Below are 25500 nucleotides of genomic sequence, written 5' to 3'. Positions count from 1 at the left end.
CACAATAGCTAGTTACTCACCGATAACGGTGTTTCTCGGAACCCATGACAGCACCACGGAGAGAGGGGGTCCGCCCATCAAGGACAGGAACCTACAGATTAAAAGGCGGCACCTCTCCTCCGCCCCCAGTTGGTTACGGAGCATCAGAGGGTCTCCAGGTTAGTTAACAACAAAAGTATATACATAACATTATAATATTGCATATTATGGAGAAGCACCGTGTCTAACAAAACACTTGCACACATTAACTCGTGCTCACCGCACACGTGAAAAAAGGGGGGGGGGGAATAAGCGGGTGCTGTCATGGGTTCCGAGAAACACCATTATCGGCGAGTAACTAAGCTATTCTCTCACCCATGACAGCACCACGGAGAGAATTTCAGAGATTGGTAGCTTAGGGAGGGACCACCGCCTCAAGGACCCTTCTCCCGAAGGTCAGGTCAGACGTAGAGGCTAGATCTAAGCGATAGTGCCTGAAAAAGGTAGAAGGTGTTGACCAGGTGGCCGCTTTACAGATCTGCTCTATTGATACCTCTGATCTTTCTGCCCACGAGGTCGCCATTGCCCTTGTAGACTGAGCTTTTAGACCCTCCGGGATGGTATTCCCACTGGATGAATACGCCAGGGCAATCGCATCCCGTATCCACCTTGCTAGGTTACTCTTGGATGCCTTGAGTCCCTTCCAAGGTCCCTGGAAACACACAAAGAGAGACCCTTCCTTCCTACATTCCTTGGTGGCCTCTAAGTACTGAACTAGGCACCTCTTCACATCTAGGGTGTGAAATTTTTCCTCTCCCCTATTCTTAGGGTTTGGGCAGAAGGAAGGAAGGACTACTTCTTGTGACCTATGAAAGTGTGTTGACACCTTAGGTAGGTATGCTGGGTCAGGTTTTAACATGATTCTATCGTCCGAGATTTTAGTGAATGGGGGTATCGCTGACCAGGCTTGAATATCGCTCACTCTGCGAGCGGATGTTAGGGCCCTAAGAGTATTGTCTTTAATGATAAGGTTTTCAGGGGTGCTGACTGGATGGGCTCGAATTTGGGCCCTGTTAGGGCAGACAACACTAGGTTTCGATCCAACGATGGTATCTTCTGGGTAATTATTGGTCTAGATCTGGCTGCGGCCCTCATAAACCGTGCTACCCAAGGGTTGCCCGCCACATCCTGGTTATAAAGGGCGCCTAGAGCCGCTACCTGTACCTTCAACGTATTAGTCGCCAGCCCCTGTTCTAACCCTTTTTGCAAGAATTTTGTCGATTTGTACTCCATCCTGAACCCTTACCCCGGAGCTGGATAGAAATTTCCTCCAAGTTCTACCATAGGCCCTGGTTGTGATCGGTTTCCTACTTTTTTGTAGCGTGGAAACCAGGTTTTCTGAGAACCCCTTCCCCCTCAGCAGTGCCCTTTCAAATTCCATGCTGTTAAATGGAGGTTCACTGCCCGAGGGTGTAACACGGGACCTTGGGACAGAAGGTCGGGGAGATCTGGTAGAACCCAGTGGTCAGTTATTGACAGTATTCTCAGCCATGAAAACCAGGTTCTTTTTGGCCAGACCGGGGCTATCAATATTATTCGTGCTCGGTCTTCTCTGACTTTCATTATTACTGCCGGGATGAGAATGGGCGGCGGGAAGGCATACATTAGGGCTTGTGTCCACGGAAGCATAAACGCATCCAGGGTCCGGGGATTTCCCCTGGGGTCTAGGGAACAAAATGCTTCCACTTTTTTGTTTTTGTGGTCGGCAAACAAATCTATATCTGGGGGTCCCCCACATTTTTACGATCTTCCGAAAAATGGACTGTTTTAGAACCCACTTCCCTTGATGTAGCTAGGTGCGACTTAGAAAGTCTGCTGTCTGGTTCTCTGTTCCCCGTATGTGTAGTGCCGATAGGGATAGTAGGTTTTTCTCGGCTAGCGTGAATATTTCGGAGGATGTGTTCATTAGTGTTCGGGATCTGGTTCCCCCCTGATGATTTATGTAGGCCACCGTCACCCGATTGTCCGAAAATATGCGGACATGATGGCCCCTTAATATCGGCAGAAAGTGTGTTAGGGCGTAGCCTACTGCCAACAGTTCCTTTTGTTTCGAGGAGGCTTTTAGTTCCTGACCTCCCCATTCCCCCTGAGCCACCCTGCTGCTCATGTGTGCTCCCCATCCCTTGGGACTGGCGTCCGTGGTGATTATATGTGTGATATTTATCACCCAGGGAATCCCTTTGGACAGGTTGTCTCTGTTCCCCCACCAAGCTAGGGAACGAATAGTTTTGGAGTCTAGTGTGACGTGACCTTCCAAGTGACCTCCTAATGCTAACTGGTTGGCTAATACATCCCATTGGAGATCTCTCGTATGTAGCTGCGCCCACTGGACCGCTGGCAGGCAGGCGGAGAGGGACCCTAGTAGTGACAATGCTTTTCTTAGCGTCATGGAAGGGTTGTGTTTCGCTCTTGCTACCATCTGAGCAATCCTCTCTTTTTTGTGGTCTGGTAGGTAACATTCCTGGGTGTTTGAGTCCAGAGTCAGGCCTAGGAATTCCTGGACTTTTCTGGGCTCCAGCCTTGATTTCTTCAGGTTCAGGCGCCAGCTGAGGTTTTGTAGAGCAGCCATCACTCTGTCCCTCTGTTCCCTGCATCTTTGGGCCGTGCTGCTTGCTATTAAAAAGTCGTCCAGATATGGAACTATTAGAACATCTTGTTCTCTTAGGTGAGCCATCATCTCTGCCACCAATTTCGTGAAGAATCGCGGAGCTATCAAAATCCCAAATGGCAAGGCCCTGTACTGAAACTCCCTTACTTTGCCCCCTATGGAGACCGCCAGTCTGAGGTATTCTCGGGAGTCTTTGTGGATGGGGACGTGATAGTACTCATCGCTGAGATCTAATACTACCATTAAGCAATGGGGAAAGAGAATTTTGATGGTCGACTTGATCGACTCCATTTTGAATTTCTCATTTGTGACATAATCGTTTAGCCTCTTTAGATTTATAATTGTCCGGAAGGTACCATCCGGTTTGGTTACTAGAAAGAGAGGCGAGTAGAACCCACTGCCTTTCACTTTTGTTCAATAGGCTTATGACCTCTTTTTCCAGGGCTTCCAGTTCTGACGCTGATGATCTTAGTGGGGTCACTATATATTTTTGAGGTGGGAGAGAAAGTCCATCCTTATCCCTGATCCTATCAGATTTAGTAACCATGGGTTGTTCGATATTATCCTCCAGGCTTGGAGAAAAAAAAAAGCTTAGCCTCCCTCCAACCCTGGGCAAACAGTCGCTTGGAGGGTTTTTTGTCTCGGGACGAGTTATCAAAGAAGAACCCCGTGTCTCTCCTTCTGTCGTCCCATTTCTGTTCTCTCGGGGGGGTCTCCTCTGAAAAAATTTTTTGTTCCGAAAGGACCTTTTAAAGCCTGTGGGGCCTGTAGGGCCTAAATTTGGGAATCCCTTCTTTTTGTAACCCCCTCTTTTTCGAGGATTTCATCCAAAGTCTCTCCAAAAAGGAATTTCCCTTCACAAGGGATGGCACAAAGTTTCATTTTGGTTTGTAAATCCCCAGGCCAACATTTAAACCACAGCGTTCTTCGGGCTTCGTTTGATAGGGCTGCCGTTTTAGATGACAATCTTACCGAATCAGCCGATGAATCGGCTAAGAAGGCCGCAGCTCCCCTTATCACTGGAATGGATTCCAGGATTTTCTCCCTGGGTGTACCTTCCCTTAGCTGTTTCTCTAATCGGTCCACCCACACCATGAGGGCTCTGGAGGTACAAGTTGCCGCTATTGCTGGCCTAAGATTTCATCCTGCTGATTCCCAAGTGCCCTTAAGGAAAGTATCAGCTTTTTTGTCTAATGGGTCCCTTAAAGTACCCATATCCTCGAAGGGGAGTGCAAATTTTTTGGAGGCTTTGGCGACCGCCACATCTAACTTCGGGGCTTTGTCCAAAGACGTGGAAGCCTCGTCATCAAATGGGTATTTTCTTTTAAGAGAGGGAACCGTGGAGTTCTTCCTATCTGGTCTCTCCCATTCTTTTTTTTATCAGGCCCTGTACATTTTCGTTCAGAGGAAACACTCTGCGCCTCTTTTGCCTAGTCCCCCGAACATTATGTCCTGGACTGATCTATCTGGCCGAGGGTCTGCTACCCCCATGGTAGACCTTACCGCCTTCACTAGCATGTCTACCTCGTCCAGAGGAAAGCAATGACGCCCTTCTGTTTCCTCATCTGAGGATGACGCGTCGGTGCCTGAGGTATGTGATGTAACTTCCCCTGACGACGAGGCCTCTGACTGGGAGACTACTATTGTGTCCCTTTTTCTTCCCCTTCCTTTGTTTTTTCGGGATAAAAGGGCACTTTGAAACTCCGAACGGTTTACCGCCCTTAGATCCGAGGCGTAATCCGGGGTTTCAAAGCAAAGAACTTCCTGTATGCAGGAATCGCAGAGCTTTTTATCCCAAGCTGGTGGTAGGGGTCTGCTACAGGTGGGGCATTCCCGTTTCCTTGTTTTTTCTTTCTTCTTTCCCTAAGGGAAAGAAGTCCATATAAATGGGGGACATTCACGTAGATCACTTACCCCGTTGTGCGCGGATGCAGGTACCGGTTCGGGAGGTGGATTCGGATCCCTCACGGGCTGATCCACGGAAGGTGACTTGCTCCTCGCAGTCGACTTGCTCCGCTGCGTGGAGTGGCTACTGGACCGGTCCTCGCCGTCCTTTTCTTTTTGTCAGCGATGGTGGTGTTGCCTGTGCTGCTGCTGCTTATGATGCTCCTCATGCTGGTCGCTGTCCTCCATACTTACAGGACGCTTCCAGCAAGAAGTAATTGCAGCATTCTCTTTTTAAATTTTCCCGGCCGTGACGTCACTTCCTCTCCCAGCCTGCACCGCTCTGTGCCCAGGGGAGCGCGCAGTGCGCCGACCTCAGGGACCCGGAAGTCGTCACCTCCATTTCCGGGTCACCCGTCAAGGACAGGAACCCAACTGGGGGCGGAGGAGAGGTGCCGCCTTTTTATCTGTAGGTTCCTGTCCTTGATGGGCTGACCCCCTCTCTCCGTGGTGCTGTCATGGGTGAGAGAGAAAGGTTCATGGATAGTTACAACAGGAAAGATGTATATCTTTGTACCGTGTTAGCCAGTAGATAGAAAAATATTCAGAATTGAGAGTCCTCAGTGGTTGATACCTTTTAATGGCTAACTGAAAAGATGGTAACACATTGCAAGCTTTCGAGACTACTCAGGTCTCTTCATCAGGCATAGACTAATACAAAATCTGTGACTCTTCAGATTTTGTATTAGTCTATGCCTGATGAAGAGACCCGAGTAGTCTCGAAATCTTGCAATGTGTTACCATCTTTTCAGTTAGCCATGAAAAGGTATCAACCACTGAGGACTCTCAATTCTGGATAGTTACAAGATAGCTTTGACACAAATATTGTGACGTTGCTGAGGGCCATAAGCCCTGGATAGATATTATCCCCTGTAAGTGAAAAATGCAGGTTTCTACAGAATAAGGCCCGTTTCACACATCGGACATTCAAGGTCGAGGTCCAAGACGGTGACGTACAGAATCCCACAGGTACATAGACCTTATCTCAACAACCTCACCCAGGGATACAACTGGCAAAATTTATGTCAGCAGCCGTGTATGACAGACGTGGAACCGGACAGGCTCCGATTTTAGTTTATTTTGCACCAGCTCAATCTCATATATTGGGATACGTCACAAAATGGACTGTCACTATTATTCCTTAGGTCTTCCAAGTCCTATTAAAAAAAATCTATGGGAAACATAACTGCAAAGCATGCTGCAGTATGTGCGCAGACTTTTCAATACATTGTAGCCACTATAGCAGTGAATTTAGAAAATTAATAAATTAATAGTTAGGCCTAGCAAAACAATGTGTATGAACCCAGTCTGTGAGCTCTCCGCTTTCTGCACCAACTTAGAAGTGAACTAGGGGGAATGAAAACGGAAGGCCTCGTACAATTACACGACGATAGCAGCATCAGGACATTCTTACAGGCACAATTCCAGTTTCAGCCATTTCTGAAATCTACAGCAAATACTAACAAAAAACAAAAGGATAGAAAAGGCGAATACTGCCAAGGTCAAGACTGGAGGAAACTAGAAGTGAAAGTGTTTGCAGTATATATATATATCTCCAATTAAAGGAAAAATAATGGAAATACTTAAAGAAAACAAAAACTTATGGTCAAAGATTCTAAAATTTCTGCAAGAGGGGTTTCCACTTCACCGACACTGATGATTTATCGATATGTCAGCAATGTCGGATCTGTGGAGGTCCGACACCACACCTTCGTACACTGCTTAGTGGCTGCTGCAAAGTACTCCAATTTACAGTGTGACAAGACAGATTTGTTCTGCTCCGTACACTGATAAAACCTTTGACTGATGCCGGATGTAACATCTGATTGGTGAGGGTGAAGCATGTCGGACCCCCATCGATCGGTTATTGAAAGCCTTAATAATAGGACAGCCTTATCGAAATATTGGAAAACACCTTTAAGAAAATATGAGGGACTTCTTTATGTTTCCCTTATCCACTTAAAGGGTATCTGCCACCGGAAGTTGGCGGCCTATGTAAATAGCCTGTGTCCGGTCCGATGGGCGGTGTTTCTTCTTCTTTCTCCACCCCATCCGCGAGCTTTTCCGGAATTCTAGTAGTTCTACTCCATAGTTCGCGCGTGCACAAAGCAATCTTGCTTCGCGCACGCACAGTATGCTTTGCCCAACTGCGGGCAAAGACGAAAATCATTACTGTGCATGCGCTGGTATACTATGTCCCAAACACAGTGAAATACTTACGGGACATAGTGTACCAGCGCATGCGCAGTAAAGTGTTTACTCACACCTTTTTAAACCTACAGAACAGATATGTACTACTCCACTTCACACCTCATTCACAAAGCAACAGTAGTGGAATTATCATAGAATTATGCTTCATGCCCTTATAAACAGGTTTATTCGGTCTTTTTGACAAGCGACTTTACATTGTAACCTAAATAATCTAAATTTTAAAACACTAGGTTACTCCTAGTCTCATGAGTGAGATGGTAAGAAGGATGTCCACTTTAGCCCACTGGTTCAGGCAAGGGTGTCCAAGCTATGCAGTTTCCATATCGCCAGTAAAAATTAATGAGCAGTTACAGAAATTGGGCCGTTCATTATGCGTCGCCGCTTCCATAACCCTCATTTATTTCTATTGGAATCAGAGAAAACAGGTCACTCAGACATTCTCGACTGATTCTATAGCTCATCCTCTGGTGGTTCGTCCTGCAAAGTGTCAACTGTGCAAACATTACCGGTGAATCATGAGATCTGAGTGGCACAAATCAAAACTATTCAGCCACGTGAGACCTGCCACTGGTGCCTCACAGGCACAACCAGACAAGACCATGTGATGCCGTAACAGACATCGAGGCAATGCCCGCAGACCAAAGCTCACACAACACCGAAGTATTTACAATATTTCAGACTTCACGTATTGTACTAATTAAGGGGTTTTCTGAAGTGATCTCAAAACCTAGAAAACCCATTTGTAAAAATTAAAACCAAAAAATGATAAGACTAGAACAGACAATACTGCCATCACCTAAAAATTATGTTTTCCAAGTCGAAAGGGTACTCAATGATACCAGTAGTTGGCACTCTAACTCTCAAAACATCTTGTTGGGTGGGCAGGTAGCCTGGCTTGGAAATGCGATCCATATCTGTCAAGTAACTGAAAAAGAAAAACATTGGATGGTTAGATAAAAAAAGGAAAAATGGAAATGCTGCACATTCATGTGGTATACTTTGCTCTGTAAAACTCAAAAAGTACCCTATTCATTAAGACCAGCGTAAACAAAAAGTGGTGTCTGCCTCGCCAAAAAGCTTACTCCGCTCAGGGACCGGAGTAAGATTTCTGACAGAAGGTACATTACAACTCATGAATTAGATGAGCTGAGGAGTTACGCCCCATTCTGCCCATATTGGTAGAGCTAGGCAAAACTGGTGTGAAAACATCAAAAGTCGCAGCAATTTTGTGAGTTTTCAATGCAATTTACATGAGAATTCTGACATAAATCACTTTGATGAATCAAGGCCAAAGTGTCACCGAAACTGCAGTTATAGCCATGCAGAAGACCATTCCCACTTAGGCCTGTTTCACACATCCGTTTTTTGGCATCCGCCTGCATCCGTCAAAGTGTGAAAAAAATGGATCCGTTTCCGTTTTGCCGCAAACTGATCCATTTTTTGACGGATCCGCGGTAGCCGCTAATGGAAGTCTATGGGACAAAAAAACGGATCCTCAAAAAAAATGGCGGATCCGTTTTTTTAACGGAAAACGACGGATTTTGACGGATTTTAAAAAACGGAAGTGTGATCCAGGCCTTAGAAAGCCATAAGAGGCTAAACACTCAAATTTCTAGCAAATTCTCCTGAAAGGGAATTGGTGATCAAGTTTTTGCCACCTAATCTAGAGACAAGAGACTCTGATTCCAGCAATAAGTCACTTATTGGGCAGCTTTCTGTAGTTTTGATGTTTTATCAGCAGCATATTATTATGAGAGGACTAGTTAACCTGCTTCCATAATCATGAGGTCTGTATAGCCCCAGCCGCACTACTGAATAACCATTTTCTGCCTATGCCCAAAGCACACAGAAAGCTGTCAATCAGTGATGTGGGCAGGGCCATACAGAGCTCAGCATTCAGAGAACTGCTAGATTTGCAGCAGAAACAGATGAAACCGGCAGAAAGCAGCCCAGTAAAGACATCACTGGAATCAGGGTCTCTTCCCTATTTCCTGTTACTCTTAGATGGAATGGCAAAAACTGGGTGACAGTTTTCCCAAGAACGGCAATGTTCACACCATTCTTAATGAGGAGGCGTGGTAGAGTCAGATGCTCATCCATTAAATTAATAAGGTGCATCTGACAAGTGCTGTGCGCCTCGCAAGAAGTCATATTTCAAATAAGGGCTGAGTACATAAGGTATACCACAGTTCGTCATGAATTAAACAATCTGTGGCATCACACCTCAGTTCAGCTCCATTTTGGAGGGGCTGGGTCAAAATGGATTGAACATCCCAAAAGTCACAAAATTTGTGCACAACAATTTTGCAACTTTTTAGAGCGATTTCCAACAAAATTCTGGGGTAATCACTGATGAATTGGGACATAAAAGTGTGTAAAAAAAATGGAATTGTGAAATATATGTTATAAAAGGATACTCCAATCAAAAAACTATCAGAAGGATGTATGCCAATAATCAAAGAAAAATCCTGTAAGAACGTACTATTTGGCTGAATCTGACAGTTGGTATTCCCGTCGCCGATCGTAACATTCCTGGATACCTGGGTCACTCCACAGGCTCTTGATTGCATTGATATATGGCTGTTCAAAAGTGCAGACCCTTTCCACATCCACTTCTCGTACAATGAGCGCATTAGCCTGGGGAAAAAAAGAGAAGTGAGGGAACAGTCAGCACACAGGATTATGGCACTCACCACATACCTGTACGTGACACAGGTTCATACAATAGAGTTTATTTCTGCCTTTGCCAATTTTATGGACAGGGCAATTTCCATAAAGCTAGAGGCATAATATTCAGAATCATCTACATGTATATACTTGGGTACGGAGCACTGGCATTTATACGATCAGTACATCACACACATCTTACCTTGTTCTGCTCACACTTATAGGGGATTTTCAACGTGTCCATGGCACGAATCATAGACTGCATGGCAGTAAAGATATTCTGATATACAAGCTTGGTAAAGCCCTTTTTGTCCTCTTCTGAGTAACCAGACCCATGGATTATTCTCATCTGTTTAATAAAAGTGCTCTTGCCACTTTCTCCTGTACCTACAAGACAAATAGAGAATAGAGTTACACATAACTGCCCATGTGCAACGTCAGGACACCAGAGCCCACCATAACTGGCTCCCTAGTAATCAGGCATACTAAAAACTAATCTCCCTCTTACTCCACCTCATGGCTGCCTACTATGTAATTCTACAGTAACTATGGCACAACCACTGCTAGCTGTACTTGTAGTACAACATGATCAAAAGAGGCAGTTATGGCAGGCTTCACTTTCATGGCCTTTATTTTACCATAAAAACTTGCCCCAAGGTTACCAATGTTCACTCAAACACCAATGAACTCCAAGCATGAAATTCACTGACATGCACATTGCTAACAAGACCTTAACCCCTTTCTGGTGCGGGCTCCGGCGCTGAGCCCACACTTTTTCGGGCACATGTCAGCAGATCTATACAGCCAACATGTGCCCACAATAGCCACGGGTGGAATAGTGATCCACCCGCACCTGTTAACTAGTTAAATGCCGCTGTCAATTTCCAACAGCGAAATTTAACTCACGCTTACTGCAAGCGCGTCCTTTATCTAGCCCATCGGTGACCCCATCACATGATCATGGGTCGGCATGACAACCAGGTCTCCATCAGACCTCCATGTTTGACTAAGACTAGAAGCTGCAGTACTTTGATCGCCTCTGCTACACACAGGCGATGATCAGATCACCTGTGTGTAGCAGAAATGCTCACTTGCTATGAGCGTCGCCCGGTGGTCTGCACTCACAGCAAGTGAGCATTTCTGCTACACACAGGTGATGTGTAGCAGTGGCGATCAAAGTACTGCAGCTTCTAGTCTCTCATGGAAACTATTGAAGTAAAAAAAAAAAAAAACACATTTGGCATCACCTCATTCAGAATCGCCTGAGCAATATAAAATAATTAACCTGATCGCTAAACGGCGTAAAGAGAAAAAAGGAAAAAAAAAAAAAAAAACGCAGAAGTAAGTTTTTTTGGGTCACCATAACAATAGAGGGTGATCAAAAGATCATATCTACACCAAAACAGTATCATTAAAAACTTTAGCTTGACATGCAAAAAAATAAGCCCTCCCCCCCTATATCACGAAAAATGACACTACGGCTATTGGAAAATGGTGCAACTTTTCTTTTTTTTTTAAACAAACAATCCTTTGGAAAAAAAATTTCACCACTTAGATAAAAAAGGAACCTAGACATGACCTGGAGAATCATTGTGAGAATATGGCCACTTACTAAAGACTATAGGTCAAATGGATGTAGAGAGAAGTCAACAGCTCTACGAGAGAGACTTTTCCCAGCACTGAGCACCGGTTGCGGGGAGGCGATATTGTTGTGTTTTATTAGTAATTTGCTTGCTCGTCAGTTCATCATCAGGCATCAGTTTCAATTCAGTGACAGTAACTAGAGAAAGATAAGCAGGCTGGATCTTGGTATACCTAAGGGCCCCGTTACATTTAGCGATGCACCAGCGATCCCGACCACGATATCACCCGGTCAGGATCACTGGTGCATCACTAAATGGTCGCCTAGGAAGGTGCCAAACAGGCAGATCTCACCAGTGATGCAGCAGCGGTTGTAACTTACCTGTCAGACGCGGCAATGATGAAGTCCTCCGCACTCGTCGCCTAGGACGTTCTCGCGGGATCAGCGATGAGCAGCGGGGGAGCCGGTCGGCGGTAAGTGTCACATGTAGCGATATCGCTAGCAATATCGCTGCTGCGTCACAAAATCAGTGACGCTTTAGTGATATTGCTAGCGATATCGCTATGCGTGAAGCCCCCTTAAGGCCAGACAGTAGATTGCTAAAGGTAAATGTAAAGCAATCATCCTATCAATCCATTGTACTACCAGCCTAGGCCCATTGTGTGGATGGAGATAGTAGACCCAGGGGATCCGCCACGACAGGGGGTCTCACATACAGTCCCAGGTGATGGAATATGCTTTGTTCTGTGAGCTAAAGAAAATTGTTTAAGGGGGAGGGAGAAAAAGACATGGGTTGAATCAGGCAGTTGTTGGAGGGACTTTGATGGGAAAGGATCCAAGCTGGGAGGGAGGGATGGATGGATGGATGGATGGATGGATGATCTATGGAGTTTTGGAGATTGATTGTTGGCTGGAGGGGTATCCATGAGCTACGGTCGTCATATCCATCATCTGGAGGAACATAGGCGGTGTGCACACTATACCGGCTGGAGATACCAAAAGTTGTGGGCCCACCAAAAGTGGGGAGACAGTGGGTATCGCCTGGTACGGGGTCAGTGGAACTACCGATCTCAGAAATGGTGGACTGAGGACACTGTATGTTGGCAATCTACATGGATTTGTTGTACAGCCATGGATGTATGGAATAAAAATAGTTACATCGTTAACCTGTCTAGGTGACTTTTATAACCCACAACCTCAGATGTCCACAATCATAATGACAGGAGAATGTATAATCATAATGACCTGGAGAATCATAATGGCAGGTCAGTTTAAGCATTTAGTGAACATGGTAAAAAAAAAACAAAAAAAAAAAAACTGTGGAATTGCACTTTTTTGCAGTGTCAGCACACTTGGAATTTTTTCCCCGTTTTCCAGCACATGATATGTTAAAACTAATGGTGTAGTTCAAAAGTACAACTTCTGCCCACAAAAGACAAGCCCTCACATGGCCATATTGACCCCCTCAAAATAAAAAAGTTATGACTCTGGGAAGAAGGGGAGCAAAAAACAAAAGCAAATACTGAAATACCCCTAGTCATTATGGGTTAAACCTCGAATTCTCCTGTGGGCTCTGCCTGGAAGTGAGTGACGGCATCCCGTCTACAGTCACCTGACATCAGGGCCACAAACCAGAATCAGGTGACTGATCAGAAGGGTGCCATCCCACTGGAAGGGATGACATCCCATCAGGCACCACATGATGCTGCAGCACTGAACCCCATTAATACATGAAGCCCACGGATTGTGGTCTTGAAAAAAAGAATAAAAATTACAAAATTTTTTTTTTTTTTGTTTTTTCTTCACCCCCTTCTAAATAGAACCGAGAAGTTTATATATTTCTGATCTACACAAAACTACCTACCAGAAGTGTTGGCTTTTATTCTGTACATTTCCTGACACTTTTGCCCACGCTAGCCTCCAAAAGGTAACAAAGCGAATACTCAGAAATTCCTTTAAGTAAAAATGCATTACAAATGCCAAGATACAAAACGACACCTAATTTGGGAAAATGAACCAGGATGGGTTGAAACATTACTGGCATGTGTGAATGTTGGCTATAAATCAATAGCTTATTTAATACTGGTGTGAAGAATAAAGGACAGAGGCCCCCCCCACAATCCGGCCCCAATTGTCAAGAGGACATTTTATAGTAAGATTCGTGTGCCCTAGACTAGCTTAGATATGAAGTTCAGCCAACATGGAAATGCCGTGCACAAAACTAGCCATAATGAGCCCTCTGCACTAGAGATGAGCAAATATTTCAATGTTCGGTTTGGCTCACAATCAAAATTGCAATAGTCGCAGATTTATTCATCGATTAAATTCCAGAATATAGCCGGCGTTTCCCACGCTGTGTGACAGCGTAGTGCTCCTGATCTGTGGTTAAATCATCCCTGCCGGTTAGAGAGCCGCGGTTCCCATAACGTCAGAAGACAGTGTGAGCGCTCACCTGTAATCGGAGGTATAAAGTTTACGTGTCAGTGGATGGGACAACTGGACCCATCATTCGACACCTGCTGCCACTAATAACAGGGAGAGCAGGAGTGGCGGATGGGAGTATTCATCAGCTGCTCCTGCGCTGTAAATAAATAATTGGATAAAAAAAAAAAAAAAAAAAAAAAAAATAATAATAATTTCAACACAACAACATGCGTGGGTTCCCCTGTATTTTTTGATAACTAGCTAGGCAAGACTGACAGCTGGGAGCTGCAACCCTTAGCTGTCAGATTTAGCAAAGTTGGTTATCAAGAATAGAGGGGTCCCCATGCAATATTTCTTATTAAAAAAGTAATTTTAAAAACGGCGTGGGGTCCTCCCCATTTTTTGACAACCAGCCTTGCTAAAACAAACAGCTGTGGGCTGGTATTCTCAGGCTGGTAAGGGGCCATGGATATTGACCCCAAGCCTAACAATAGCAGCCCGCAACTGCCCAGAAAAGGCACATCAGATGCGCCAATTCTGGCGCTTTGCCCGGCTCTTCCCACTTGCCCTGTAGAGGTGGCAAGTGGAGTTCATATTTGTGGGCTTGATGTCACCTTTGTATTGTCAGGTGACATCAAGCAAACGGATTAGTAATGGAGAAGTGTCTATAAGACTCCTATTCATTACTAATCCTATACAGTGGGGAAAAAAAGTATTTAGTCAGTCAGCAATAGTGCAAGTTCCACCACTTAAAAAGATGAGAGGCGTCTGTAATTTACATCATAGGTAGACCTCAACTATGGGAGACAAACAAACTGAGAAAAAAAAAAAACCCAGAAAATCACATTGTCTGTTTTTTTTTTTTATTTTATTTGCATATTATGGTGGAAAATAAGTATTTGGTCAGAAACAAAATTTCATGTCAATACTTTGTGATATATCCTTTGTTGGCAATGACAGAGGTCAAACGTTTTCTGTAAGTCTTCACAAGGTTGCCACACACTGTTGTTGGTATGTTGGCCCATTCCTCCATGCAGATCTCCTCTAGAGCAGTGATGTTTTTGGCTTTTCGCTTGGCAACACGGACTTTCAACTCCCTCCAAAGGTTTTCTCTAGGGTTGAGATCTGGAGACTGGCTAGGCCACTCCAGGACCTTGAAATGCTTCTTACGAAGCCACTCCTTCGTTGCCCTGGCGGTGTGCTTTGGATCATTGTCATGTTGAAAGACCCAGCCACGTTTCATATTCAATGCCCTTGCTGATGGAAGGAGGTTTGCACTCAAAATCTCACGATACATGGCCCCATTCATTCTTTCATGTACCCGGATCAGTCGTCCTGGCCCCTTTGCAGAGAAACAGCCCCAAAGCATGATGTTTCCACCACCATGCTTTACAGTAGGTATGGTGTTTGATGGATGCAACTCAGTATTCTTTTTCCTCCAAACACGACAAATTGTGTTTCTACCAAACAGTTCCAGTTTGGTTTCATCAGACCATAGGACATTCTCCCAAAACTCCTCTGGATCATCCAAATGCTCTCTAGCAAACTTCAGACGGGCCCGGACATGTACAGGCTTAAGCAGTGGGACACGTCTGGCACTGCAGGATCTGAGTCCATGGTGGCGTAGTGTGTTACTTATGGTAGGCCTTGTTACATTGGTCCCAGCTCTCTGCAGTTCATTCACTAGGTCCCTCCGCGTGGTTCTGGGATTTTTGCTCACCGTTCTTGTGATCATTCTGACCCCACGGGGTGGGATTTTGCGTGGAGCCCCAGATCGAGGGAGATTATCAGTGGTCTTGTATGTCTTCCATTTTCTAATTATTGCTCCCACAGTTGATTTCTTCACTCCAAGCTGGTTGGCTATTGCAGATTCAGTCTTCCCAGCCTGGTGCAGGGCTACAATTTTGTTTCTGGTGTCCTTTGACAGCTCTTTGGTCTTCACCATAGTGGAGTTTGGAGTCAGACTGTTTGAGGGTGTGCACAGGTGTCTTTTTATACTGATAACAAGTTTAAACAGGTGCCATTACTACAGGTAATGAGTGGAGGAAAGAGGAGACTCTTAAAGAAGAAGTTACAGGTCTGTGAGAGCCAGAAATCTTGATTGCTTGTTTCTGACCAAATACTTATTTTCCACCATAATATGCAAATAAAATGAAAAAAAACAGACAATGTGATTTTCTGGATTTTTTTTTCTCAGTTTGTCTCCCATAGTTGAGGTCTACCTATGATGTAAATTACAGACGCCTCTCATCTTTTTAAGTGGTGGAACTTGCACTATTGCTGACTGACTAAATACTTTTTTTCCCCACTGTAGTTGTATGGTAAATAAAGACACATCTAGAATAAAGTCCTTTATTAGAAATAAGACTAAACACAAACACAGTTATACTATCTTAACACCTAACTACACTGAAACCCTCGTTCTTCTGTAATAAAACTAAAATATTCAGTTTGTCTGATTTTTCTCTTTATAGGTATATTTTTGAGTAAAATGTAAATTGTTCTTTTAGTCTATAAACTGCTGACAACATGTCTCCGAATTTCCAAGCAATAAATTTTATATATTTTTTCTGATCAAGAAAAATGGTCAAAGTTAAAAAGCAAACAAACAGTGCTTTCAGACCTCAAGTAATGCAAAGAAAACAAGTTCATAATCATTTAGAAAACAACAATACTAATGTTTTAACTCAGGAAGAGTTCTGAAATCTTTATTTTGTGGAATAACCGTGATCTTTAAAAAACAGCTTTCATGCGTCTTGACATGCTTCCCACCAGTCTTTCACTCTGCTTCTGGCTCAAAAATGTAAGCAGTTCTTCTTTGTTTGATGGCTTGTGACTATCCATCTTCCTTCTTGATTACATTCTAGAGATTTTCAATGGGGTTCAGGTCTGGAGAATGGGCTGCCTGTGACAGGGTTTTGATGTGGTGGTCTCATAAATGTATATACAGCTCTGACAAAAATTATGTGTGTGTCACTGACATCTATATATTTATGTATTCTGTGTGTACATATATCTATTCTAATCTGTCACACTGACTTTACTGAACGCGGCACATGAATTGCAGGCTTTTAATCTATCCTTTACCAAATGTTACTGACTTTTTCTGTTTTTAAGAAAAATTCACGAATCCGAATATACCATATTCGTGCCAAATTTATGTTTGACGATCATTTTCCGAACATATTCGCTCATCTCTACTCTGCTCAGGTTTTACTGCCTCCGAGAATATCTGCAGGGAAAATCTAGCCTAGTTAAACACAAAGCGCGGCTACAGTGGCATGTAAAAGTTTTGGCACCCCTGGTCAAAATTACTGTTATTGTGAACAGTTAATCAAACTGAAGATTAAAGGATCTCTAAAAAGGGCTAAAGTTAAAGATGACATATTTCCTTTGTATTTTAGGTAAAAATTATTTTTTCCCACATCGTTTACATTTTAATGATTACAAAAAGGAAAATGGGTCAATGCAAAAGTTTGGGCACCCTGCATGGTTAGTCCCTAGTAGTACCCACTTTTGAAAGTATCACTACTTGCAAACTCTTTTTGTAGCCACCCAAGAATCTTTCAATTCTTGTTTGAAGCATTTTCATCCATCCATTCTTCCTTGGAAAATTATTCCAGTTCTGTGAGATTCCTGGGTCATCTTACTTCCTCTGCTATTCTGAGGTCTAGCCACAGATTTTCAATGATGCTCAGACCAGGGGACTGAGAGCCATTGTAAAACCTTCACCTTGCACCTTTTGAGATAGTCTTTTGTGGATTTTGATGTGAGTTTAGGATCATTATCCATTTGTAGAAGCCATCTTCAGCTTTTTCTATACAGATGGTGTTTTTATGTTTGCATCAAGAATTTGTTAAAATTTCATTGAATCCATTCTTGAGGCTAAGTGCAGATGGACTTTTTGGCCCTGTGTATTTTTCCGCGCAGAATTGAAGAAATCCGCAGGTCAAATGACCTGCATTTTTCCTGCGGATTTCTTCCTTTTTTCTTGCGGTTTTCCCCTGCGGATTTCCCCCTGTGGATTTGGAGAATGGAGCAGGTGGAAAACCGCACAAAGGAAGTGACATGCTGCATATTTTGAACCACAAGAAAATCGCGCGGAAAAATCTGCAGCGTCTGCACAGCGTTTTTTTTTTCTATTGACTTACATGCTACTGTACATCACAATGCAGATATGCAGCGTTTCTGCGCGGTAAAATCCGCTGCGGATCCGCTGGATATCTGTATCGTGTGCACATGGCCTTACTCTACCAGTGCCATTGGCTGCAACACAACCCCAAAGCATGACTGATCCACCCCCCAGCTTAGTGATTGGCATGATGTTCTTTTCCTCCACACATACCTTTAATCATTGTGGCCAAAAAGTTGTATTTTAATCTCATCGGTCCACAGGACTTGTTTCCAAGAAGCATCAGGTTTGTTGAGATGTTCTTTTGCGTACTTCAGAGGATGAATTTTATGGAGAATGCAGGAGAGGTTTTCTTCTGAGGACTCTTCCACGAAGGCCATATTTGTTCAGGTGTCTCCGAACAGTAGAACAATGTACCACAACTACAGAATCAGGTTCTAGCAATCGCAAGAGCAGCTCACTCTGAAATTTTGCTTCGTCTTCCAGACCTTATCTTGACCTCTACTGTTCCTGTTAACTGCCATTTCTTAATTATAACTGAGGAAAGGGCAACTTGAAAACGCTTTGCTATCTTCTTACAGCCTTCTCCTGCTTTGTGGGCCTCCACTATTTTCAAACTGCTAGGTAGCTGCTTAGAAGAACACATGGCTGCCATTTTTTGGTATTAGGTTAGAGGAGGCTGGGTTTTTATAAGGCTATGTGCACACAGAGTTTTTTGCCTCTGCGGATTTTGTAGTGAAAACCGCAGATAAATCTGCAGGACTAAAGTCCTGCGGTTTTACACCTCATAATGTATGAGGTGTGAAACCGCAGCGTTCCTGGACAAAAGAATTGACATGCTGCGGATTGTAAACCGCAGCAAAACCGTGCGGAAAAATCCGCAGCATGTGCACAGCGTTAACCAGTTTACCATTGAAAACAATGGTACTGTACAACGCACCTAAATCTGCTGCGGACCCGCAGCTGCAGAAACGCTGCGGATCTGCAGCAGAATCCGCACCGTGTGCACATACCCTAAAGGGGTACAAAATCCGCAGAGGCAAAAAACTCCTTGTGAACATAGCCAAAGCTGGGAAAGTTGCATCACCTTGCCTTTCCTAACGATTATAATGAACAAGCCATAACCCTAACAATGTCTGAAACCTTAGGGTACCGTTACACATAACGATATCCCAGCGATCCCACCAACGATCCGACGTGGATGGGATCGCTGGGACAAAGTTAGCTGATCGCTGGTGAGCTTTCACATAGACAGCCCCTCCAGCGATCAGGACCAGCGAGCACGCTGGTTACCAACAAACATCGGGTTTCTAAGGGCTGCGGGGCCCTTAGAAACCTGATGTTTACCCTAGATACCAGCGTGCACTGCAGGCAGGGCGGAAGGTGGAGGCAGAGCGGCACACTGGTGGTATCTAGGGTAAACATCGGGTTTCGCTCATCACTGGCTCCCGCTGCCACACGCAGCGATGCGATGAAAAAATAGCCCAGGACGATCCAACACGATCAGCGATACCCCGCGGGGAGGCCGATCGCTGCTGGATGTCACACACAGCGATCTCGCTGGAGAGATCGCTGATGTGTCACAAAATCGTCCCTTTAGTCAAAGTAATCTGAGCACAAAAATCTACAAGAGAGATCAAACTTTTGCGTCTGCCCATTTTCCTTTTTTTGTAATTTTTAAAATGTAAATAATGTATATATTTATTTTTATTTAAACACAAAGGGGTCTTTAAATTTAGGCCTTTTAGAGATCATTTTGTCTTCAACTTGCTTAACTTTCACAATAAAAGTAATTTTGACTAGAGGTTGCCCAAACTTACATTCCACTGTAATTTAGGCTTTCAAGGCATTTTCACTTGCGCATTTCCACTGCCAATATACTGCAGTTGTGAAAATTAAACTTAAAAAGGGTTTTTTTCCCATGACTGTCGTTCATAGATAATACAGGAATAACTGCTTCTAGGTCTTAGCCACGTGTGACAGGTTTACAAAAACAGTCAAGTGCAATTGTGTTACACTGTTAGGCAGGGGGCACGCAGAGGTCGATTCGATCATGCAAGAGAATCGGAACGATTATGCCAATGTCACTTGGATCAATTGTTGTGAGAGTTTGAGCCATGTGTCACCTTAGTGTGATCTGATTTTTCACATGAGAGAATCGTATAACAGGTGTGGAGAAGACGGAGAACTTAATTTCTCCATGCTTTGTGTCTGGGGTGTTTCACACACACATCCATGGACTTGCATGAGTGTGTGTGATCAGTAGTGTTGAGCATTCCGATACCGCAAGTATCGAGTATCGGCCGATACTTGCTGCATCGGAATTCCAATACCGACTTCCGATATTTTTTCAATATCGGAATTCGGCATCGGAATCGGAAGTTCAGTTGATTGACGGCCTGACGTCATCATGATGCGCGGTGTGTGCGCATCATGATGCGCCGTCATTTCGGGCCTTCCGGGGGTCTCTGCCGGCCTGCCGAGGGGCTGTGCCGGCCTGCCGGGGGGCTGTGTGGACTGCCCGGGGTCTGTACCGGCCTGCCGGGGGGCTGTGCCGGCCTGCCGGTGGTCTGTGCACCCTGTGGGGGTCTGTACCGGCCTGCCGGGGGGCTGTGCCGGCCTGCCGGGGGGCTGTGCAAGCATCGTCCGATGGGACTACAAGTCCCATCGGGCGATGCCTGCTACCATGACAGTGATTGACACATTAGAAAATGATGGGACAGTAGTAGTCCCATCATCCGGCTAATGTGTTAAATGTTAAAAAAAAAAAAAAAAAAAAAAAAAAAACACTACATACTACATGCATGCTACATACATACTACATGCTACATACATACTACATATATACTACATACATACTACATACATGCTACATACATACTACATGCATGCTACATACATACTACATACATGCTACATACATACTGCATGCTACATACATACTACATACATACTACATGCATGCTACATATATACTACATGCATGCTACATACATACTACATGCTACATACATACTACATATATACTACATACATACTACATACATACTGCATGCTACATACATACTACATACATACTACATACATACTACATGCATGCTACATACATACTACATGCATGCTACATACATACTACATACATGCTACATACATACTGCATGCTACATACATACTACATACATACTACATACATACTACATGCATGCTACATACTACATATATACTACATGCATGCTACATACATACTACATGCTACATACATACTACATATATACTACATGCTACATACATACTGCATGCTACATACATACTACATACATACTACATGCATGCTACATACATACTACATGCATGCTACATGCATACTACATACATACTACATGCTACATACATACCACATACATACTACATACATACTACATACTACATGCATGCTACATACTACATATATACTACATGCATGCTACATACATACTACATGCTACATACATACTACATATATACTACATACATACTACATGCTACATACATACTGCATGCTACATACATACTACATACATACTACATACATACTACATGCATACTACATGCATGCTACATACATACTACATACATGCTACATACATACTGCATGCATGCTACATACATACTGCATGCTACATACATACTACATACATACTACATGCATGCTACATACTACATACATACTACATACATACTACATGCATGCTACATACTACATATATACTACATGCATGCTACATACATACTACATGCTACATACATACTACATATATACTACATACATACTACATGCTACATACATACTACATGCATGCTACATACATACTACATGCATGCTACATACATACTACATGCTACATACATACCACATACATACTACATGCTACATACATACCACATATATACTACATACATACTACATACATACTACATACATACTACATACATACTACATATATACTACATACATACAATACATACATAGACATACAGTACATATAACATAGAGTAACATACTTACCAATACTTGTCACATTGTTCCCCGAAGCCATTGTCTTTTCCGGAATAAATATTAACATAACAAACCACAAAAATACTCACCCACGATCCGAAGCAGTCCACGAGTGTGTCCCACGACGATCTTGGGTAGAGAACTGCAGCATCAGATGATGCTGCCGTTCTCTACGGGCTGCAGGAATCCAATGACGGAAGGTAGGTATCCTTCCGCACTGTATTCCTCCGCCACTTAAAAAAAAAAAAGTCCCTAGTCTCACTTTATGCCATTGCTGCGTGGGAATTTCCCACACAGCAATGGCATAAAGTGAGACTAGGGACTTTTTTTTTTTTTTAAGTGGCGGAGGAATACAGTGCGGAAGGATACCTACCTTCCGTCATTGGATTCCTGCAGCCCGTAGAGAACGGCAGCAACAGCTGATGCTGCAGTTCTCTACCCAAGATCGTCGTGGGACACACTCGTGGACTGCTTCGGATCGTGGGTGAGTATTTTTGTGGTTTGTTATGTTAATATTTATTCCGGAAAAGACAATGGCTTCGGGGAACAATGTGACAAGTATTGGTAAGTATGTTACATGTACTGTATGTCTATGTATGTATTGTATGAATGTATTGTATGTATGTAGTATATATGTGGTATGTATGTAGCATGTAGTATGTATGTAGTATGTATGTAGCATGCATGTAGCATGCAGTATGTATGTAGCATGCATGTAGTATATATGTAGTATGTATGTGGTATGTATGTAGCATGTAGTATGTATGTAGCATGCATGTAGTATGTATGTAGCATGCATGTAGTATATATGTAGTATGTATGTAGCATGTAGTATGTAGCATGCATGTAGTATATATGTAGTATGTATGTAGCATGTAGTATGTATGTAGCATGCATGTAGTATATATGTAGTATGTATGTAGCATGTAGTATGTATGTAGCATGCATGTAATATGTATGTAGCATGCATGTAGTATGTATATGGTATGTATGTAGCATGTAGTATGTATGTAGCATGCATGTAGTATATATGTGTTATGTATGTGGTATGTATGTAGCATGCATGTAGTATGTAGTATGTATGTAGTATATATGTAGTATGTATGTAGCATGTAGTATGTATGTAGTATGTAGCATGCATGTAGCATGCAGTATGTATGTAGCATGCATGTAGTATATATGTAGTATGTATGTAGCATGTAGTATGTAGCATGCATGTAGTATATATGTAGTATGTAGCATGTAGTATGTATGTAGCATGCATGTAGTATATATGTGTTATGTATGTAGCATGTAGCATGCATGTAGTATGTATGTAGTATATATGTGGTATGTATGTAGCATGCAGTATGTATGTAGCATGCATGTAGTATGTATGTAGTATGTATGTAGTATATATGTAGTATGTATGTAGCATGTAGTATGTATGTAGTATGTATGTAGCATGCATGTAGCATGCATGTAGCATGCAGTATGTATGTAGCATGCATGTAGTATATATGTAGTATGTATGTAGCATGTAGTATGTAGCATGCATGTAGTATATATGTAGTATGTAGCATGTAGTATGTATGTAGCATGCATGTAGTATATATATGTGTTATGTATGTAGCATGTAGCATGCATGTAGTATGTATGTAGTATATATGTGGTATGTATGTAGCATGCAGTATGTATGTAGCATGCATGTAGTATATATGTAGTCTGTAGTATGAATGTAGCATGTATGTAGCATGTAATTTTTTTTTATTTTTTTTTTTTACATTTAACACATTAGCCGGATGATGGGACTACTACTGTCCCATCATTGGCTAATGTGTCAATCACTGTCATGGTAGCAGGCATCGCCCGATGGGACTTGTAGTCCCATCGGACGATGCCTGCACAGACCACCGGCAGGCCGGCACAGCCCCCCGGCAGGCCGGCACAGCCCCCCAGAGCCTGCACAGCCCCCCGGCAGGCCGGCACAGCCCCCCGGAGCCTGCACAGACCACCGGCAGGCCGGCACAGACCACCGGAGCCTGCACAGACCCCCTGGCAGGCCGGCACAGCCCCCCGAAAGGCCCGTACAGACCCCAGAGAGGCTGTACAAGGGCAGGAAAGGGTTTTTCTTATTCCGATACCGGAAGTCCCATAGACTTGAATGGGACTTCCGGTATCGGAATCGGCGATACTGATACTTTTTTTAAAGATCGGCCGATACCATCCGATACGATACTTTGAAGTATCGGACGGTATCGCTCAACTCTAGTGATCAGATCATCTGATGATCATACTGTCACTGTTTTTGCATGTCTAATTGGCAGCTCTGCAGTTCCCCATGGTATAACGGTGGGCCAAGTGTTAGCAGACAGAACACTAAATAGCACTCGGCTATGTTGTACGCCCAGTTTGAGCACACCCTTACCGTAACTACCGAGTTGTGTACATCAGTACATTATTAAAGGGAATCTGTCACCAGGTTTTTCCACGTAATCTGAGAGTAGCATATTGTAGAGACAGACACCCTAATTCCAACGATGTATCACTTACTGGGCTGCATTTTTTTAGCTTCACTATAAATCACTATTTTATAAGTAGATTATCCCTAGTGGACTAGTAACCTTACATCCAAGTAGTCCTCCATATTCATGAACTTCTCACAACCCCACCCCCACCAGTGATTGGCAGAAAGCTGCCAATCAGTGATGTGGGTGGGGTTATACAGAGCTGAGCCTCCAGAGAACTGATAGATCTGCAACAGAGAACACCGTGATTTTATAAAAAAAATGCAAAGTGAATTATGTAACATCTCTGGAATCGGGCTCTCTGCTGCTACATTATGCAGCTCTCAGATTAGGTAGAAAAAACCTAGTTAAGGCTTCACTTTAACGGCTTAATGACTAGGCCTCTACGGGCTTTAGGCTGCTTTCATATGAAACGGTCATGTTGTAGCTTGTTACTGCAAAGGCCGTGTACATCTGCAGTTTTTCCACAATTTACCTGCACAATAGCTTAAAGAAACACTCCTACGATGTGTTTTATTCCCGAAACCTGTGTAAATGTGTTGTGTGAGAAGACTGTTCTGGTCTTCTTCTCTTTTTTTCTTTTTTTTTTTTTTTTTACACCGTTCATGTTTCACACATGACCTATTCAATTGTCCACATCATTATGGATGTGTAGAGCTAGATTATAAAATATATTTTAACCCCTTACTGCCATGTGACGTACTATCCTATCCATGTGCCCTGGAACTTAATTCCCAGGGACGGGATAGTACGTCATAGCGATCAGCGCTGATCGTGGCCGGGTGTCAGCTGATTATCACAGCTGACACCTGGCACAATGTGTCTAACCCCTTGCACACGGTGATCAAACACGATCGCGGTGTATCGGGGGTTAAAGGGAAGCATCGGCAGGGAGGGGGCTCCCTCCGTGCTTCCCTGAGCCCCCCACAGCAGGGCAATGTGCAGCGCTCCTGCGGGGGGGGGGTCTCCTTCCCTGCAGGTCCCCGAATCCAAGATGGCAACGGGGACCTTCGGGGGCCAGCAGGGAGCTGGCTTCCTCAGTGCCTGCAAAACGCAGGCTAGAGGAAGTCTTCTTCAATGCCAGCGATCTGTCACAGGACAGTGATGTCCCCCCTGGGACAACCTAATAAAGTTTAAAAAAAAGTGCAAAAATAATTTAAAAAAAAAAAAAAAAAAAAATATTCCCTAATAAATTCATTTTTTGGAAATAAAAAAACAATAAAAGTACACATTTGGTATTGCCGCGTCCGTTACGACCTGCCCTATAAAACTGTCCCATTAGTTAACCCCTTTAGCGAACCTCTTAAAAAATAAAAAACGAAGAAAAAAATAATGTTTTATCATACCGCC

At 43.5% G+C, this 25500-nt stretch overlaps 1 protein-coding gene across 3 annotated transcripts in view; it reads right to left on the bottom strand.

Moving 5' to 3' along the window:
• Positions 1-25500, bottom strand: part of GNA11 (G protein subunit alpha 11) — a 142557-nt gene that overhangs the window by 22584 nt on the left and 94473 nt on the right. For all 3 annotated transcript variants that reach the window (XM_073547500.1, XM_073547484.1, XM_073547492.1), the window contains exons 2-4: positions 9672-9856; positions 9285-9439; positions 7599-7727 (exon numbers count right to left, since the gene is read on the bottom strand). In XM_073547500.1, coding sequence (XP_073403601.1) covers positions 7599-7727; positions 9285-9439; positions 9672-9818 — 431 coding nt within the window. In that variant the 5' untranslated portion in view covers positions 9819-9856. The remainder of the gene's footprint in view (positions 1-7598; positions 7728-9284; positions 9440-9671; positions 9857-25500) is intronic.

This window comes from Dendrobates tinctorius, unplaced genomic scaffold (assembly GCF_039654945.1).
Source record: "Dendrobates tinctorius isolate UK_male_01 unplaced genomic scaffold, ASM3965494v1 ptg000011l, whole genome shotgun sequence".
Taxonomy (NCBI): domain Eukaryota; kingdom Metazoa; phylum Chordata; class Amphibia; order Anura; family Dendrobatidae; genus Dendrobates; species Dendrobates tinctorius.
Note: the sequence above shows the minus strand (reverse complement) of the source record. Positions and strands in the feature narration are given on the sequence as shown.